Genomic DNA, 20,000 nt, shown 5'->3' with positions numbered 1-20,000 from the left:
TAGTAGTAGAAGTAGAAATGCAATGGTAAAATGCCGGCCAACTGCAGTGTTACTGCACCGCCAGACGCCAGTCCGCCAGACCGCCACCCGTCCCGGCCACCGATCCGCCGAGTGGTGCCGACACATTATTCATTCTTAGCGGTACGAAGCAGCAGAGTCCCGGCACAGACGCTAGACGGTACAAGCGTCAAGCGGTACCGGAAATGATGCCGGCACATTCAGTCGTACCAGTACAGACGCGTCTCGCCGAGCTACCGAGACCGCGCCGACGCGCCAGGGCAGCCAGTCGGTACCAGTGTGGAGCGGTACCGAGAGTGAGAATGACTCAATGTTACCGTCTTACCCATCACCGCTCGCCTTGAGCCACCTCCACGCTGTATACAATTTGCTCAGTACCGTTTCGGCTATTTACCGGTACAGTACCGTTAAGGCTGGTACGGGAACTTGCCCACCAGTCCGTGAGCCGCGCTGCACTTGGCAGGACAAGGCGCTGGCCGTGAGGGACAGTGAGTGGTGGAGATGAAGATACCGATAATAGTGATATCTATAGTAGCGAAGAGAATATTGTGTGTGTAGCCTCTCAGTAATCAGAGGTTAACTATTTAAACATGGTTGAGGACACAAAGTGGACAAGTGGACAGTGGAGTGTGGGTGCCTGCTAGTGACACGGACAGCCGCCGCCGAGCAGTCTTTGGCTAACGTAAGTAATATATTGGTGTAACTCATCATTTCACGGTGGTGCCATGTCATAACCTAACGTTGGTAACCTCCAGGACAACATATCAGTGAACTAACACCTGCACATACTTATAAAACCAAATAATTCAAATCTTGAAAACGTAAACAAACCGATCCCTGACCCGCCGCCTCTCTCTCAGCCATTATCTGCCTCATCTCTCACTCATTACAGGCCAGACAGGTCACAAAGTGGAGCCATAGGCCTAATCTTTCATGTCAGTTGTTGAGATATATCCGCAATTACCTGATTTGTGTGCTATGGAGGCTCAGTGAGAAGAAGCGGGCCTACCCATGACGTCACGAGCCCCAGGCTGTGACGTCATCACCAGCTCCCGCCCAAAATGCCGGTCCCAGATGCTCGACTTCCACTATTATTTATATTTGTCTCAGTTCATTTATTTCGAGTCACAAGTGCCTTTTAAGGGTTTCTAATGATAGTTCGCAGTGTTTTACGTGTCTTCCATGCTTGAGTTGAGTGAAGTACGGTGATGTAGAGGGTGTTTATGACTTGAATGGGAGGGCCAAAATACGCTAAAATTTTTACCTCCGCTATCTGTGATTTTTTATTTGAGGTTGTAGCGAAGTGTTTGTGTTTTCAAAAGATGGTTTATCATGAGAAAAGTGTGCAAGGCTCCTGAGAAGTTAAAGATGTGGACTTTAAGAATGATATGTAGTCCTGTTAATATTGTAAACAACGTCATTTTTAAATATTATTTTTCTAATAGGGCGAGTTGCCAGGTTTTGATATATCGAAATGATAGTCATAATTTTTGAAAAACGTTATCGATTCAGTTGAATGAAATTGGTGGGCTTTGAAATTGTGTTTAAGCAAGTCGAAGTTCTAATACTTTATTTAGTATATTTTTGAGCTATTTTATTATTCCTTTTCTCGGCAATGTTTTTGTATTTTAGAAGTTAGTTTCGATTGATAACGAGTCAGAATTTTTATAACATTCGTGTCCAGCTGCCTTTTTGGGAATCCTCATTTTCAAAATGATTTGCGTAACGAATATATGTGACGTCATCAAGGAGGCCGACCCCCACCCCGGCTGGACCCAGGCCGATACCTGGCTCCAGGCCCGAGGGTGTGGGGGGTGGGTGTGTGTGTGTGTGTGTGTGTGTGTGTGTGTGTGTGTGTGTGTGTGTGTGTGTGTGTGTGTGTGTGTGTGTGTGTGTGTGTGTGTGTGTGTGTGTGTGTGTGTTGCCTTATCTTTCGTTATGAGGAGCCCACCAGCTGGAACCACTGACACCCAGCTCCCAGCTGGAGGGTGTTGGAGGGGGAGGTGGCTGTGTGTGTGTGTGTGTCCTTTTCTTTCATGGTACTTAGCGTGTTGTGTGTGTGTGTGTGTGTGTGTGTGTGTGTGTGTGTGATTCACTATGGTCGCCCGGTAGTCACCCAGCCAGCCTTCCCCATTACGGAACAAGCTCAGAGCACATAGACAGATCTTCGGATAGGACTCAGACTGTGTGTGTGTGTGTGTGTGTGTGTCGTTATTTCACCGTTCTGTATACGTTTCATCTCTGGCGTCCCTCTTTATTATCCTAGTCTGTCAACACAAACTGCAAGTAATAGCGTATAGCGAAATGTGTCCTATTCTTAGCGCTTATTGAGCAAGGATATGTAGGAAACACATAGCCCGGAGCAAAGCAAGGTGCCTCTATCGCCTCGCCTCGCCCCGCCGTGTTAACCCCTGCAGTAACATGACGTGTTTTCATATTTATTCTGGCTATTACTCAATGATTTTATACAGCTTCACAAACTTATGTGGGGATTAAAATAGTGAAAACTGGCCATTAATCTCTGACACCGTAGATCCTTCTTATTGTAAGCAAAATCATCTAATCACACACAAACTATCGTAAAAATGCCACTTAAGGGATTAGACTCGACTCACTCAGACGCCCATAACTGAGTGCATGGCGGTATTTCAGTGCTGGAGATCTTAATGACAACAGTGCCCACAGAGATAGATTGAGAGTTTATGGACGACAACAGTAACAACACAGCGCCTTGTTTTCACCCGACATGTTTCCACTTTCCATCGTCGTTCGTGGAGTGGCTGGCGAAAACAAATCAAGGTTCCTCGCAATTCTTTTACCTTGATTTTTGGAGGTCAGAAGATTAATGGCTGGAGTCTTCACTATTTTAATCCCCCACATAAGTTTCTGAAGCTGTATAAAATCACCAAATAGCAGAATGCATAGGGAAACGCGTCCTGGTACTGAAGGGGTTACGGCAACGCACACCCTAAATAGCTTTGATACTAGTTAACCCCAATGAATAAGTGTATGCAAGTCACTGTGTGTGCTTGAGATCTTACTGAAAACAATGCCTACACATCAAATTGTTTTCACCTATTACATATTTCCACTTGTATCGCTGCACGTGAGGCGGTGGTATAGTGGGTAAGGTGGTCAGCGTGGGATCGGGCAGACGTCCACGCGTAGGTTCGAATCCCACCACGTACAGCCTTAAAACACTTTGTTATTTGTCAAGTGGTTTAAAGTTACCTACATGTCACCATGATACCCAGGTTCTAGGTGGTTACACTCAAGATGAGCTTGGGTGGTGATATGGGCCCTAATATGGGTACCACTATAAATAAAATTGCCTGCGCCACTAATGGGCGGAAGCTGAACAGCGCTTCCCATACACTCTTCAAGTGTGCCTACAGGCGCTATAGGCCTTACCGTAAAAAAAAAAAATAAATAAAAAATAAATAAAACGTGAATGGAATCTCTCTCTCTCTCTCTCTCTCTCTCTCTCTCTCTCTCTCTCTCATAATCCTGATTCAACATTCCTCTTAGCTCTTCACAACAGACACATGAGTAAGTCGAAGTAATGAGTGGAGAGATTTGGTAAAGCTTCCAGATAGTAAGTACGTGTGTGTGTGTGTGTGTGTGTGTGTGTGCGTGCGTGTTGGTTACCTGGGCAACGCTCCACAGGTGAACCACAGGTGGTCGCCTCACTACCCACTCCACTATACAATTTGCTCAGTACCGTTTCGGCTATTTACCGGTACGTAAATTTACCGGTACAGTACCGTTAAGGCTGGGACCGGTATTACCGGTACTGGTACCGGAACTTGTCCATCACTACCAATGAGAGGCCGCCATGCCGGTAGTTACTGAAATGACGTGTCATGGGAAAACCAATCACGGACGTTGGACTATAGCTAGGACGTCCAATGACAGCTCTCCAATCCGGGAGTTACTTATATTGCATTTGTTTCTACTGAGAGAGAGTGAACCACGTGTCTAGGTTTAAACTATTTGCCAAGTCTTTGTCACCATGGACGCCCAGTGCTCTGACTGTGATCAGGTCTTTTGAGTTGTCATCATTACACCGGAAACGCAATTAAGAGACTCGATCGACTTGTATGCATTACAGGTTGATTTTACTCTCCAAAATTGTGAGTAATACCAGGTACCTACCAGACATTTTTTGTTATTTTCTTAGAGGGATGCAGCGCAGGAACACATGTAGGAGGAAGTGGCGGTGGTGAGCGTTGGTGTTATTAGTGAACAACGTTGCTAATGGTTCGCTACATATTGTATATACATTAAAATTAGGATAGGTTTGGTTATAGCAGGTTTGGTTAGTAGCTGGAGTAGCGGTGTCCAGGAAGGCGCAGTCCCCAGGGCGAAGATTACCACTTAGGTTTTACGCTAAATGTAGGTAATACAGCTAAAAATATAGCGGATTGTTGGCAACAAGTTTTGGCCTAAATTGACATTTTTCTTTAGGCTTGAAAATCGCCATAAATTGTCCATTTTAACTTCATTCGAAAACCTTGTTCCTCCTCAAGGTGCCCAAGCTTGCTCTTCTTGGGGAAGAGACTGTTGATGACAGAAAGGAAGGGCTTATTGTAAATATATACTTTGGGGAAGCTTTAATGGAATAGGAAGCTATCTGTACGTAAAATCAAGACTACGAAAGGCTGAGCTGTCCCTGGAGCGAGACTCGTCTTGCTGCCGTCGGTCCCTCGCACCCCAGCAGCTGGCAGCTGTGGTAACCAAAACACAGCTGAGTGGCTCCCCAGCCTGCTAGGACACACACAGCTTCTCCTGTTTTCTCTTCTCATCCACGACGGCGGTTAGTGTTTTCTGCTTCGTTTGTATGAGTCATAACTGTACTTCGAGAATACTAGAGCCGCTGTCCATTAGAATTGTTAGTTAATTAATGTATACGAGTGATTCTTATGAGTGGTTATCCTCGTGGCTATTACACAGGCTTACTTCACGTAAAGGAAGCCACCGTAGAGTAAAACATCGCGTAATATCTGAGTGCCACCGTCCAGGACATGTGTGTGGTGGAGGAAGGTGTCATGATGGGCAGTACTCGTCTCTTGTTTGTTCTTAGTGTTATTGATCGCGGCAATAGTTGTGGTGGCGCTCCCAGACCCTGTGTGCCACCTGCTCTCCTCCGTCATTGAGGCATTGGAATGTGATCTGACACTCTCTCTCTCTCTCTCTCTCTCTCTCTCTCTCTCTCTCTCTCTCTCTCTCTCTCTCTCTCCTGGCGGGCTTCCTGGCCCCCAAACTCGGGTAAGGGGCGAAGTAACCGCTCTGCAGATGCACCACATCTTACAGATACAAGTACTCCATATTTTGAATTAACAATACAAAATGCTGGAGTGCATCATGAACTGCACTAAGTGATCAAGAGAATTAACCCAACCAGTTATAATGTTATAAAAGTAAATTTCCAAGATGAGATGCTAAAGCAAATTTAAGTGACTCCAGATTTGAACATATAACAACAGACTTGGGAAGGAAGTTCCAAAGGCCCTGTATTTGATATCACAAATGAGCATGTCATAATGTTAGGCTGGTGCAAATATGATGGCCTCTGGTTGTGCTAAAAGCTGGATAGAAGAAAAATATATTAGAATTTAAGGAAGATCTTCCAGTTACAATTTGCCATAACTTCGTAATGTCATGATGTAGTAATCACCCTCTAACAGAAAATACATTCTAAGCTGAGAGACAATCATGATAGGGTAAATTCTCAAGGCCATCTTGTGCGGAACATAAGAGTGCGATCTACTGCTTTGGTTAGCTTATGGATAAATCTCTTATATAATGAAATATAATTCATGTTGTGCCTGAGTAAATTATGCAAATTGCATTTAGAGCAACGAATATTTATGAAAATTTTATGCACTGCTTTTGCTTGCTTCCCTACTCCATTGAGTCATTTTGTTTGAGCATTTTGTTCTCTGTATATTTTGAAGGAGTTACTACAGTAAAACAATTTCTAGAGAATAATTTTTCCCAAAGTACTCTCCATCTTAGTGTAAATATTACTTACAAGTTCTCTGACAAATTGGTGATTTAGAGAGAAAAAAGAAAAAAAAGATAGATTGTTTGAAACTAAATATAATTATTTGTCTAGAAAAAATGGAAACCAATTTTTTCTTTACAATAAAACAAATATCACTCATTTTTGTTTAAAACTAACAAAGTTATAGGCTTCTGAATGAAAAAAAAAAAGAAGTTTTCAGGAGAGTTCTTTTAAGTTTAAAGATCCCACGGCCGTCCTTTAAACATGCGCTGCTGGATAATCTTGGTCTAAATACCTACATTCTCTTTTCTCTTCACACCTACCTCATGTTTACTGTCATGCTTATGGATGTGAGAGGTTGTGATACTGCTGATGTGAATCCAAGAATGTTACCTATGTAGTGAAGATTCTCGTAATAACTACATATTACAGCTTCCCAGAGAGTAAATCTGTTTGTTAGCATTTCTGTACTTGTGCTAAATGCTTTATTAATGACTGGAGAACAACATGACAACCTAACTCAATGGCTCAGGCAACTGAGTTAGGTTGCTAAATGCTACCAGAAAATAATTACTAATTTCCAGTATCAAACAAACACACACATTCTAATTCAATGACTGATAAAAAAAGCATTACTTGTCTTACCGGAGTTGCCAATGATCGCAATATATTTATCTGTTTTCCTATTAAAAACCAATTTAGAAAAAAAAAATTCAATATGAAACTTTGAGAGAGTATTTCCAATGCCATATTCATAATTTAGAAAGAGAAAAATATTTTTCCCTAAATTTTTTGGAAAAATAATATATCCAAGGTTCCACATTGCTGAGCTCTGCTGTAACAAAGAGCATATCTATGAGATATACAAGGTAGTCATAAGTGTGTGATCATGGATTTCAACAGGTTATTTGCCACAGCAGAGACTTTACATGTAATAGTTGAAATGTATTTGTGGAACTTAGTGATGTGTCCACAGAAATACTTACGTCCTGAGAAATATCCTTTTCAGATAACACGTCACCCCGTAAATGATAATGCGCCAGATCTTCAGTCCAGACCAATCAATACACTTCATACGAAAGTGAAGGGCAACACACTTGGTAGGGTTCATTTGTAACCCCGGGATGTAGCCACTTGATGCAGTGTCAATATCTCTGAGAAGTCTCCACACTACCTTTGTTTCTCTGCTTGGCAATTGTATCTGTACATATATATAATCTTAAATCATCAGCAAAGATTTTAGTTGGACAATGAACATGGAACCATGCATGCTTTGGGGTCCGATGGGTCTCCAAGTGCACGGGTTCGAATCCTTTCCACGGTCAGAGTGTAGGTTGGGCTTCCTCACTTGGGGCAAGGGTTTCGTAGCGGGTGGGCTTTGAGATAGGAGGTACCACAAAGAGTATCCCCTTTAGCCCATAAATTCCTGTGAAAAGCCCATATGGTATAAAAAAAAAAAAAAAAAAAAAAAAAAAAAAATATATATATATATATATATATATATATATATATATATATATATATATATATATATATATATATAGTAAAAAATGAGTGGGCCAAGAACAGATCTTTGTAGGACTCCACTTAAAACTGGTTGGGATCTGCTTACCACTTTATGATTAACCATAATTCCCATCTTTGTTGGTCAAGAATTCTCATATCCAATGCAATACTTTTCCTCCTATCCCTAACTTAAACTATTGCTGGAACAAAATTTCATGTACAAATACTACATCAAATACATTAGAGAAGTTGAATAAGATTGTCTACTTTACGTCCTTGCGCAATCCATTTAATAACATTGTTATATGCAAGGAGCAACTGATCATCTGTGAGTTGGCACCCAGCAAATTATTTACATTCACATAGGAAAGTATATGTTAAGAGATTACACATTTCATACATTTAGAAAGTACTCAAGTTAAAGACATTGGTCTGTAATTAAATGGAACATATCAGGAACACTTTTTTGAAGATAAGAAACCAGTAATGAGTGTCTCCAAAATATAAGGTCCTATACTAACCATGCTAGTATCCAATGATTTCTTAAACATCAGCCAACTGGGATAAGACAAGACTTTAATTAGCAAGGATGCAGCTTGTCAGGTATCATAGAGGAACTGGGGCCCAATATATCCAGTGCTTTCTTGACATCATCATGAGACATTACTAAATCATGTATGGTTGAGTCATGTTCTTGAAATGGTGAAGGAGAATCTGGGACTACAGCAGTGTATACTAATGAAAGATGAATAGATTAAGGATCTGTAACAATTTGGTCAGCCAATATCTTTAGTGGACCAATATGGGGTCAACACACTTTGTTTCTAATGTAAGAATGAATCTATTTGGGGTTCTGTTAAAGATTTTTAACTAAGTAAGCTTCATGATCAGATTGTTTAGAGATGTAGTAACCTCTGTATTGGTAATTAATTCAGAGAAATTTTAGAGTGCTGTTGTGACAGCTTCAGAATTCCTCCCAAAAAGGGACCTTAACTGCTTATAAATGTCCCACAAGTGAGACTGAGATTGTCTAAGCTGAAGCTGATGAGATGGTCACTTTAAAAGATGGCACATGTGCATAAGATTCTGACAAAGGACATATAGGTCAATCAATGGGTACACTACTGATAACAAAGTGGAATACATCTGGTGTACATCAAAGTAAGTAAATTAAAAATTCAAATGAATGGAATCTAAACCAATTTTAATCATTATGTAATTTGCCTCGTGCTGTTTCTTGAAGTTTTGCTAGCAACCGATGCCAAGTCTTGGAAAATTAAAGTACAGTAAGTAGGACTTTGAACACATTGAAGAAATGGGGTGAGGACACTCTCTCTCTCTCTCTCTCTCTCTCTCTCTCTCTCTCTCTCTCTCTCTCTCTCTCTCTCTCTCTCTCTCTCTCTCTCTCTCTCTCTGAGTGAGAGTGAGAGATAGTTAATACTGTAACTCATTATTCCATTACCAGCACAGTACCAGAATGTCGTTTTAATCTTTCTTTAGGTAGATTTTTAAGTTGCTGTCCTTTTATAGAGGTGGTTGACCTGTATACAAACCAGAGGGCTACCGTACCTATGTACGTATGTATGTATGTGAAGCAGGTGTGGGGTTTTGATTTTGAGACTGACTATTGATTTCCAGATAAATGATATTTTATTGAAACTTAACAGATATCATGTCCTAGCTTTGTTGTGGGAAGCCCTGGTGTGGGGTGTGATGCCTTCTTTACTCTGCAGTGGTGCTAATGCGTGGCAGCCTCTGGTGGCGATGGTGGAGGGCAGCAAAGGGAACTGAGAAACCTGCTTCATCCCTGGTGCTGACGTCACACTTGCGTCAGCGGGGACTTCCTCACTGGACCTCCTATTTTGTGCGGTATAGCGATGTGACCAGTGATCAGCGGGGAAAGTCACACTTCAACTGGAAGGTAATGCATTTTTGTATAGCCATGTTCTAACCTTTGCCGTTCTGTCTTTCTCTTGTAAACTCTGGAACTCCCTACCTGCTTCTTTATTTCCAACTTCTCATGACTTGACTTCATTTATCATTTAAGAGGGAGGTTTCAAGACATTTAACCTTTCATTTCAGCTAACCCTTTCAGACCTGCAAGGGGACTGGCAACTAAGTGGGCTTTTTTTCATTTTATGTTGCCCTTTGTGGTCTGTTTGGTGAATGGTTAAAGTCAGTAGTTGGCTCATAATGTAAAGGTTCTTTATTTTATGTTATGTGCTTTCAGTGTTATAAAGTGGAGCGTTTGATGAGTAAGGGATGAACTTAATTTCAAATAAAGATTGTGTTAAAATCTCTGGTCAGATGGAAATTCTTTAGGTAATTTTTTTGCTCTACTTGTTCTTCTAAACCCTGTATATTTATTGCCTGATTAGAGTAACTGTTCTCCCTTTCTCACATCCTGTATTTTACTAAAGTCTTTGATTTGGATAAGCCATCAAGTTAATGTGTTTTTAATTCTCAATGTAATTATAACTTTCTGTTGTTCTTATTACTCTTGGACACCTTTTCTGTTTGTTAATCTATATTACAATGACCACTGCTTTGTGTATGTTTGTCGCACATTTAACCAGGAATAAAGTTGAGTTTGGGAGTAGACCTGACACAATATAACATGGAGTGATCAGAGAGTCTGTTAACAAAGAAGCTGCAATTATCACACTGCATGTACTGTGGCAGGTGGATGACGTGAACTACCATATTCTGAGGACTGGATGTTGGCCTTATATCAAGTACCACTGCTCCCAGCGACCCTATCAAGACCTCTCCACTGATGACAAGTTCTTCCGGGCGTTGAAGGTGATGAACCTTGGTGCGTAAGAGACAGGTGTGGTGAGGTGGCAAGAGGCAAGTGTGGTAAGGTGACATGGAGATGATTAGTAAAATATGTCGGATCTTTGCACTCATTCAAGGTTAATGCTGAGTCATCAGGGAGCTTCAGAAGACTGGAGAAGTTTTTCGTAAAGAATGATGGGTGGAAGTAGGTAGTAATGTTTCAATACAGGGACTGCCTTGTGTAAATTTGACTACCTCTTGCAACTTTCCTTAGTCTCTTTTGTTCTTAAGAGCTTAGAATTATTGAGCACAGTTACAAAATGATAATGTAGCATGGATTAATGTTGATCCTCACTGAGCCGCCATCATCCTGTGAGTATTATGCTCAGTTTCATATTAAGTATCACATATTTTTAATAGTGTTTGTATATATAAAAGCTCCCAGACTAATAGAAAAATTAATTTGTGCTCATTTTCCATAGCATACAAATAAGAGAGATAGGAAGTCAGATAGAAAAAAAAAAATTGTGTTTATAACACTTTATTTGACAGATTGAAGAAAATTTCACAAATTTATACAATATAGGTATTCCTCAACACAATTTTGCATTGTGTTTGCTACAGCTTTAGGCTCAGATGGTCAGTCTTGTACTTGTGGAGATATGGTTGGCCAGTTGGTGTTTGTGGTGATACTGGCAAATCTTTAGAGTGATGTCTCTGCTGGCCATGCTGCCCCTGCCTCTCCAGAACTTGATGTGATTTGTTGGAGATAGGGCTGATAGAAAGCTTGTGTGTATTCTGAGGGTTGACAGGAAGCATGTGATGTTATTTGGCCACTCAGCAACAGCTTGAAAAGGTATAGTTTCTGTCAAGGATTGAATTGCTTCCCCAAAATTACCTCTTGGCTGCTGCCATCCAAGGGTCTGTGTATAGGTGTATTAAAATCAGAATTGTTTAGTTATTGTAAATATGAATGCTGACTATAATGTAAGAGAATCTATATCTCACTTTGGTTTAAACATGGTTGTATCTAATGTTAAAGTTTCAAGTCTAGTGACAACATTGTGTGTAGTACTATTCAAATCAGGCACCACCTTCCTGACCTCATCTTTAAAACTTTATTCTCTGAACTTGTTGAATTAAATCAATAATGGATAGTGTTTGTGTTGAGCCATGAAGGTTTATTTTTAAAAGTTCTTGAATCTTTCCACAAGTAAATTATGATAACTAGGAATCTATTAATGAAAAATGATATATTGCCATCAAAGTGTTCATTGATTTTTATATCACTTATTTTCCATAGGTCTCCCTTGCCTGGCCTATGGCTTTGGTGCTTCTTTGCTCATCAGCTTCCAGGAAGACGTGAAGACCCCTGAGGGAACAGTCACCATATATTTTCTCTACGAAGAAGATCGGGGAGCTAGGCATTGATGTCTGAAGGAAGTCACTGGAACGAAGTCAGTATTAACTTTATTGTTACTGGACAAGACACATAAGTAGTCACAAGTAGCAGCAGACACCCATCATCAGCACCATGGCCAAGCTGATCAACTATGCCCCAGAGGCGTGGAACCACCTCCACGGGGTGTTCTGTGTGTACAAGCCTGTCGACATGTCTGTCAGGTTCATGAGGAATGTCATTGTGGGAAACCTTTGTCGGGACCTGAATGAACTGCAGCCAAGACACGTGCCTCCCATTGTGGCTATTGAAGGTGTGGAAGGTGTACAGAGAAGTGTAGGTTTAGAAGATTATTTTGTAGCAAAGCTGAATATTAGGATTATTTTGACTGGATAGTTGTTTCCACTAAGGTGAACTGAATATATCAGTATCATGATGCATTTTCATATTCATTCTGGTTACTATGTGGCAATTTTATACAGCTTCAGAAACTTGTGTGATGTTAAATATAGTAAAGATGGCTATTAATCTTTTGGCCTCCATTGACGCTTTCTAATGCAAATAAAATTCTCTAATCATACATAAAAACCAAGATGAAAATTTGTCTCAGTAATGATTGGATTAATAGAAGGCTTGTACTTATATTGGAGCAAAATAATCCTGGGCAAATGTTGATGCTAATTAATTATTGATTGCTGAAAATGATAGAAACCTCATAGATTAAGTATTAGATGCCTAAGATGATAAAAAATCTCATTCTTGGTCATCTGTTCCCAGGAAGCATCAGTGAGGGTCTGGTGGTGAAGGAGAAGGAAAACTTTGCTGCACATGAACTGGTGTTGGGACCGCACTACCAGCCGAAGGACCTGCGTGTCTCCTGGGCTCAGTACCTCCACAAGGATGTGTCAGGTACATACTTACCAAAGACCTTAACCCAGTGGTTCCCAAACTTTTCCTGAGTGAGTACCACTTGGAGGTCCCGTATAGTCCCTGCGTATCACATGGTTCCAGAAAACTTACTTCCAGCAAATATCAGTTTTTTCATAAGTAGAACACACAAATGAACTAACAACAAGGAACACAACTCAGTTTAATGTGAGGGATGCATCTGTTTCTTCTCCACCTGCTGATCGATGCCAGATTATCTTGTGTAAGGCAATAACCATTTTTCTGAGAAATGAATTAGTTTAATTTAAGTGAAAAATGCATGATTTTGAAAGTGCTCATGTATCAACTGGAAGGCATTTGTGTAGCACTAGTGGTATGCCCTAACCACTGCAACCACCAATGTTTTTAGTGGTAGAATAATCAACAGATTTTTTTGTACACCAGCCCTCTGAAGTTTTATTTATTGTGTTTTTAACTCCTTCCCATCAGCAGGGCAGATGAGTGTACTACCAAATAAAAAATTGTCTATATATAGACTACTGACTTTCATCCATATGTCTATATATAGTTTTCCAGCAAATGGGTACTTCAGATTGACATCTATATATAGACTGCCACAAAACTGAATAAGTGACATCTATATATAGACTCTACCTTAAAACTGAACAAGCAATTGAATCTACACTACGCGCCAATGAATTGTTCGCTGCTTCACAACAGATCACTTCCGCGAGGGCTTTAAGATCATTTCCTCTAATATGGCACCGTAGTGATTTATGCGAGTTATCATGCATCTGGGAACACGTTTGAAGTACAAGCAGTCCATGAAAACCATTGATGGACTGTCAGTTGACATTTGTCAGTTATTAGTAAAACATTTGTAAAGATATCACCTCATTTTCCGCCTGTAATTTGAGCAGATACGCCCTGACACAAACTTGACAAAGGACCAGATAAAAGTCATTGTGTCTTTACACAAGGCAGAGAGGCCAGTGAGGGAAATAGCTACTTTTGTTTGTCACAGTGAACAATTCATTGGCGCGTAGTGTATATATAATTGTTATTTGTGTTTGATTGGTGATAATGTATGTCAATATATTTGTATGAAAGTTTAGAGTTACTCACATCCAGGACTTGTGACCTAGATGTAATTGACTTCCTCTTTGTATTTTCACGTACGTATTTGTGTTGTACTTATTCATTTTTAGGCAGTGTTGCTGGCGTGTGGTACAGTTCTTTCTCCTTGACATAATAGGCTAATAATAAAAAAAGTGGAAAAAATGCAAAAATTTCCAGTATTAGCTTATGAGCATAACACATCCACCATCAACAAAGTGCAAATGGTGACGGGCCTTGAGTGGCCATGTTGACCTGTGTTTGAGGTGCCAAATAATGATCTATTTTATGAATTTTGTTACTTGTAAGGAATTGTCTATATATAGACCGTGCTACAACTTAGTGCAGTAAGCGTCTATGTATAGATGATCCCATAAAAAGTCTCGTTTTCCAAAGGTTTATGTATAGATCCTACGCTGGAAGGGGTTAATGATGCTTAGGAAGTTTATTTGTTATTATAAGTGTTAATATTATGCTTTGTAAGTGAATAATAACCTTGAAGGTGCTGTTTTTAATATAATCAGTTCTCTATTTTGTTCTTAATATTTATTGAGCTTATCAAATCTGGTACACATTTAGACTTTCATTATTTTATTACTTTTCACTCTGGTGGAACTGGTGAAATCTTTTCTGGTAAATTGTAGGAAAACTTGTACATGGCAGCTTCTCAATGTACTTCCTCCGACAGGTGTGTGCATCATGGGTGTGAACCGTGGCTGCAAGGGCACCCACCTTGTGCGTGAGAGTCGACTCATTCGCACGTACATGGTGTCCGGCAAGTTTGGTTATGCCACGGACAATCTCTTTCATACAGGCAAGGTAAGATTTGCATTGGAAGTTGCATTTTGTTTATCCATGCTAGAGTTCCAGCTCACTTGATTTTTTTTTGTATCGTTGGGCCCCATGACTAACTATTTTGAGATTATTATTAGTATCAGATGAACAAAAAGTCAAGGAGAGGATCTGATCTATGAAACTTAATATTACAAACTTATTCAGTAACAGAAACCCACACTGGAGGAAAAGCCATCTCCCAAAGTTAGAAGTGAACAACTTAATTTAGAACTTTCTCAGGAATATGAAGAGTGAGTAATTATTAGAGATGTACTGATGTATTGGTATTGGTATTGGTAGTGTTAGCCCATTTAAAGAGTATCGGTATTGACATCAGTAGTAGCGGCTCATTTAAGGAGTATTGTTATCGGTATTGGCTAATTTTCTGGTGATACTGCAGATTCTTAAAAAGGAATTTATTACATTATGTATCTCACTCTGCAAGTTATTCTGTTAACCAGAATTTGGATGTTTTAAAGCAATAGAAATAAATGAGTGAGAATGCCAAATTATTTAGTATAATACAGCATATTGAGTCCATGGTGCATAGTGATAGAGTGTATTCTTTACTAACGAGTTACTACTGCTACCATATGTGTACGAGACAGGTCACTAGTTGAGTCAGGCTCCTACATATCTCACCTCAGAGTCAGCACATACTGCAGTCTGCTGTTGTTTGTACGTGAGTTAAGGTTTGTCAGTTTTACCATGTTTCCTTGTTATCTATAGGATTTTAATTCTTCTGAGTGGTAGACTATACATAATTTTACTTATAAGACAGCAGTATATTCTTATTAGTAAACATACATTTTTTCAAATAGTACAGTTTCAGAGGTTTCTTCTCAACGTCTGCTCAGCCATCTTTAATCAATGATTTTGTAAAGAAAATTTCAAATGTTTCAGAAGCTAGACTAATAGAATAATCACCTTCTGGCTCCCAGGTTAAGTACTCAAGTACATTAGGCTATATGGAAAAAGTTTATATTTATTATTTCAATTTAAGGTATGACATAACAGTGCAGTTTTAGGTTAGGCTAAATATTCAAACTTAAAAAAGACCCACATATGACTGGGCAACAATCTTATAGACTGGTTTCCAGTGGACTGTTATCGGTATTAGTAGTAGTATTGATATCGGCCCAATTATGTGGTATTGGTATCAGAATCAGCATCGGTCAAAATTGTTATTTGTACATCTCTGGTAATTAAATCATGTATAATTCGGTGGCCAGGATGACTTTCAGATAAGATGACCCAAAATTTCAGTCTGAATTTGGTGATTTTAGTTGAGTTGATACTGGTGGTATAAGACAACCCCAAAACCATCTGTGATGAGGTTTACGGTCAGTGAGTACCAGACACTTGAGATGATTCCCTTAGTAAATTCCAAATGGGTCTTTTTTTTTCTTATCCTTTGTTTCCCGTGTCCAATTTAAATAAATCAGAAGGCTTTATCCATAAGACTGTGCTGCAAGATCCAAATCTAACTAGCATGTGACTGATAAAACATTATATATATATATATCTCGTGTGTTTTGAAAGAATCTGACTGGAAATTTCACTACACCTCTCTCTCTCGTGTGTGTGTGTGTGTGTGTATAGATGGAGCCTTGTATTGGGTGGAGGAAGGTTTGATCTGAGACAACTTTACTCTTGCAGGTTGTGGAGAAGTCCAGATTTGCTCACGTCACAAAAGGCAAGATTGTCCGAGCCCTGATGAGCATTCAGGCAGCTCACCAGCGAGCCTCTATGGAGTTTCTGGGTCTAGATATTCATTCCCAGGTGAGGGGCATGATTATTAAGGCCACACTGACTCTATTATCTGAGAGTGGCAGGTTTCAAAAGTTGTAGATTTAGATACAGTGTGGTTCAGGACTCTCTTGTGTGCTTGTTGTTACTCATTTCAGTATTATATAGAGCCATGTGCCTTTCATTGGAAGGCTTTATTGTCTCCTCAGTTAATTTATTAAAGTTTAGAAAGTAATATTTCAGTGGAATAGCTGTAGCAGATCTGTTTAATGCAGGTGTGGGGAAACTACGGCCTGCGGGCCACATGCAGCCCACCAAATTTTAGTAAATTTGAAAGAGCAAGTTAACAAACACCACCATGTAGTATTGCGAGCATTTAATTTTTTTCTTGCAGGTGTGCACGTGTGTGAGGATGACTTTTTCTTTAGAAGCCTTTAATTTTGTATTTCAAATATTAATGATTTGGGTTAATATAGTATGCTGCTCTATAAGGTTGTGATTTTTTTTTAGTGTGGCCCTAGCTCTGAAAAGTTTGCCCACCCCTGGTTTACTGAACGAGGTAGTAGTTTTAGATATATGTATTGTATGTAACAAAATTCTGTCCCTGCTGTTGTCACATTGCGTGTTAATTAATGGTCACCTCAGACTGTTCTTGTTAGGGTATGGAAGCAGGTGGGTGATAGATGTACAGCTTTCTCACCAGGGATACATTATGATTATTGGGGACTGGAGTGGGATCATGGACTTAGTTATCATCGAATGGCTTCTTGTACACAACAGGGCTGGGAAGAAAAGCTAAGACAAGTACACAGGGGAATATTCTTGTTTTAACATTCCATTTCATTGAGCTAAAAGTAGGTTTTTTCTTTGCGCAGGAGGCTTATGAGGCATTGTCCTGCACTGGGCTTGTGAGGCCAGAAGAGAATTCTAGTCCTATTCTGTATGCACTCAGTGTTAAGGAGTTCAACCCTCCAGATTTTACCCTGGGTAAGTTTTTCTAATTTAGAATAGAAAGTCATCAAGTAATTGTTATTTGAACATGAAAGAAAAATGACAGTACACAAAAGTAATAGTGGATTTGTTGTAGTGGAACATCTATCTGTCTGTATACCTGGATGTTAAGAGTAAACAGTATGGAAGCAAACAACATGAAGGGAGGTGTGAAAGCAGTCTTTATTATGTTAAAAAGATGTAGCTACTGTTCACATCTCTTCTCTGGACAGAGGTGTCAAGCATCAACGAGACTGGTGACTACCTCAAAGAACTAATTCACTCGCTGGGCATCAAGCTGAAGACCAATGCAGTGTGTACACAGCTGCGGTGTGTGCGCTACGGACCCTGGACTCTTGGCCACGCTCTCCTCCGCAAGCATTGGTCACTGGAGCACATAGTGAACAACATTGGCCAGTCCTATCCACTGCTGAACAACATCACCCCAAAGTCCCCCAGTCTGGCTTCCCTGGAGGAGAATGAGGTAAACAGTATTACAACAATGGAGCAATGACTGGGTAGCCTTTATCATTAATCATACCTGGTTTCCATCTCTCAAATCTGCTAGCCAGGGAGTGTACTTGCATCTCATTTTTATCTATGATTGTCACAAGTAAGGAGAATTGCCTCTCTATTAGAGTTGCAAATGATGTGTTTTCTTTAGCCACATTAGCAGCCAACTGAATTATTTGTTGACTACTTATTTAGCTTAAATAAATACCACCCTAATAACTTTAGTGTGGTATCCAGTAGTACAGAGTGTCTGTATGTGTGTGTGTGAAGTCAGCTGTTCTCTTGCTTTGCAGCACATGATGGCAACCCTCACCTTCACTTCAGAAGGCTGAGGGAGTGATGAATGTTGTCATTGGTCTGGTATCAACTTGACTTCGCATGCATTTGTCCTCACTTCACAGCCCCATCAAGATGTGCTTCTTCCCTTACACTGAGAGGACAGAGAAAGTAGCTCACCTAAGAAATTATAGTCTGTATTCAACAAATTCAACAGCAGCTTGAGTTTCCCTGCAGCAACTGAATCAGCATCCAGCCTGCCCAGGACACACTCCTTCCAGCATTTTTCATCTTCAGTAGTGGAAGGGGGTGTCCTGGGTAGGCTGGATGCTGCAGAGAGACTCAAGCTGCTGTTGAATCCAGACCAGTTTTAGCAGTCACTCTTACTGTCCTCTTCAGAGTGTGGGAGGGGCAGGCATCCAGGCTGGGCCAATTGCTGTACTTGGAGGCTGTTGATGTACTACTCCTTTGTCCTCCTCAGTAGTGAGCTAGGGAGGCCAGGACAGGTAGATCACTGGCTTTGATGGCACTTCCATAGCAGACTTCTCTGCAAGAAATGGGAAGTCATAGACTTACAATAATCTTTAATAAATTTTGTGCATACGAAATCAAAGGTAAAAAGAAGATACTTAAAAATTTTATAAGGGGAATCTTGTACATACCAAATCAAAGATAAAAAAGATGATTCATATATGAACTACTTTATAATAATGATATACCTTCTGTATCACAGTAATTGTTGCTTCATTATCAAAAGTATTGAAGCTTCAGTAGCAGATCAAGAATTCAGAGAAAAAAGCCCTTATGTTTGTTCCTTGGTTGTTCACTTGATTTGCCTTCTTAAACTTGTCACTTTTCCTTAACATTGTGTCAAGGGAGTTCTGGATGATATTTTTAATAAAAAAAGGGTCCTTATGTCATAAATATGTATAATAAATTGTATACAGCTTCTAATTTCCTAGCTGTGACAAAGAACTGCATCAGGCAGGTTAGGCCAACTACCAGTATGAATTTTTTTCATTATGCTTGAACACAAACAATAATATCAGCAATCTGATTTGGACTAGTTTCCTGTATGCAGTTCTGTGATTTGAGGTAGTACAAGAGAATAAATAAGTTGTTACCAGAGCAACACCACATATTGCTCCCTCAACCATCTGGTCATACCGAAGGTGACTACTGGCTGTGTGTGCTGTGAGGCATAGACAGCCAACATGCACTTGTTTGTTTGAGTAGCATACCACTCTAAAATTGGAGTGATAAGTATTTTGGCCACATGAGCAGATAGCAATGACTCCTGTGGCTGCTATTGAGGGACAGGTTTGTGGGGACCTGTAGCATGGCACTATCTTCAACACAGCGAGAATATTTCAAACTATGATAACTATCTAAAAAAAATTAAAAAAATTATTAGAAAACATGCTGATGTAAACTAAAAAAAATTAAAAAAATTATTAGAAAACATGCTGATGTAAACTGAATTGCCAGAGATGCCTTTCATTTTTCATATTTTAGTTCCTATGGAATGAGTGTAAGTGACTTTTGTATCTGTATATATAAACTGACCACGTGCTACACTTTTTATCTGTTGCCTTTAGGACTGAATGTGTCATTGTTTAGCACATGTGTTGTGTGTGTGTTAGGAAAAAATGTTCAGAGATAGACGTGTGTGAATGCGTGCGTGTGTGTGTGTGTGTGTGTGTGTGTGTGTGTGTGTGTGTGTGTGAGTGTGTGTGTGTGAGTGCGTATGTGTGAGAGTGCGTATGTGTGAGAGTGCGTGTATGTGAGAGAGCGCGCGTGTGTGTATGTGTGAGAGAGTGCGTGTGTATGTGTGAGAGTGCGCGTGTGTATGTGTGAGAGAGTGCGTATGTGTGAGAGAGTGCGTGTGTGTGTATGTGTGAGGAGAGAGTGCGTGTGTGTGTAATT

The 20,000-nt window shown here is 40.0% G+C and overlaps 2 protein-coding genes and 1 long non-coding RNA gene across 5 annotated transcripts in view; 2 read left to right on the top strand and 1 right to left on the bottom strand.

Annotated features, from left to right (window-relative positions):
- Positions 1-8,789: 8,789 nt before the first annotated feature.
- Positions 8,790-11,740, top strand: LOC123499287 (uncharacterized protein C15orf61-like). The gene is made up of 5 exons (XM_045247088.1): positions 8,790-8,817; positions 9,265-9,452; positions 10,214-10,346; positions 10,934-10,948; positions 11,613-11,740. The coding sequence occupies exons 1-5, from the start codon at positions 8,790-8,792 to the stop codon at positions 11,738-11,740; spliced, it is 492 nt and encodes a 163-aa protein (XP_045103023.1).
- The window catches only part of LOC123499261 (mitochondrial mRNA pseudouridine synthase Trub2-like), a 33,425-nt gene continuing 22,856 nt past the window's right edge, over positions 9,432-20,000 (top strand). The window contains exons 1-9 of one of the 2 annotated variants that reach the window (XM_045247059.1): positions 9,432-9,452; positions 10,214-10,333; positions 11,613-12,021; positions 12,486-12,617; positions 14,401-14,531; positions 16,206-16,328; positions 17,171-17,282; positions 17,519-17,769; positions 18,092-19,649. In XM_045247059.1, the coding sequence (XP_045102994.1) occupies positions 11,844-12,021; positions 12,486-12,617; positions 14,401-14,531; positions 16,206-16,328; positions 17,171-17,282; positions 17,519-17,769; positions 18,092-18,130 (966 nt within the window). In that variant the 5' untranslated portion in view covers positions 9,432-9,452; positions 10,214-10,333; positions 11,613-11,843 and the 3' untranslated portion in view covers positions 18,131-19,649. Of the gene's footprint in view, positions 9,453-10,213; positions 10,334-11,612; positions 12,022-12,485; positions 12,618-14,400; positions 14,532-16,205; positions 16,329-17,170; positions 17,283-17,518; positions 17,770-18,091; positions 19,650-20,000 lie in introns of those variants that run through there. The other variant, XM_045247058.1, reaches the window with a different exon arrangement.
- The window catches only part of LOC123499262, a 60,798-nt gene continuing 58,244 nt past the window's right edge, over positions 17,447-20,000 (bottom strand). For both annotated transcript variants that reach the window (XR_006672941.1, XR_006672942.1), the window contains 2 exons: positions 18,112-18,621; positions 17,447-17,754 (listed from right to left, as the gene is read on the bottom strand). This is a non-coding gene — a long non-coding RNA (uncharacterized LOC123499262). The remainder of the gene's footprint in view (positions 17,755-18,111; positions 18,622-20,000) is intronic.

Source organism: Portunus trituberculatus, chromosome 49 (assembly GCF_017591435.1).
Source record: "Portunus trituberculatus isolate SZX2019 chromosome 49, ASM1759143v1, whole genome shotgun sequence".
NCBI classification, from domain to species: domain Eukaryota; kingdom Metazoa; phylum Arthropoda; class Malacostraca; order Decapoda; family Portunidae; genus Portunus; species Portunus trituberculatus.
The sequence above is the reverse complement of the archived record's forward strand: the minus strand, read 5'-3'. Positions and strand labels throughout refer to the sequence as shown.

Bases quoted from the DNA above. Each gene is read 5' to 3' on its own strand.
- LOC123499287 (XM_045247088.1), top strand. From the start codon at position 8,790: ATGCCAAGTCTTGGAAAATTAAAGTACA. The intron at 8,818-9,264 runs GTAAGTAGGACT...TTTACTCTGCAG, and splicing joins TCTTGGAAAATTAAAGTACA to TGGTGCTAATGCGTGGCAGC. The intron at 9,453-10,213 runs GTAATGCATTTT...GTACTGTGGCAG, and splicing joins AGTCACACTTCAACTGGAAG to GTGGATGACGTGAACTACCA.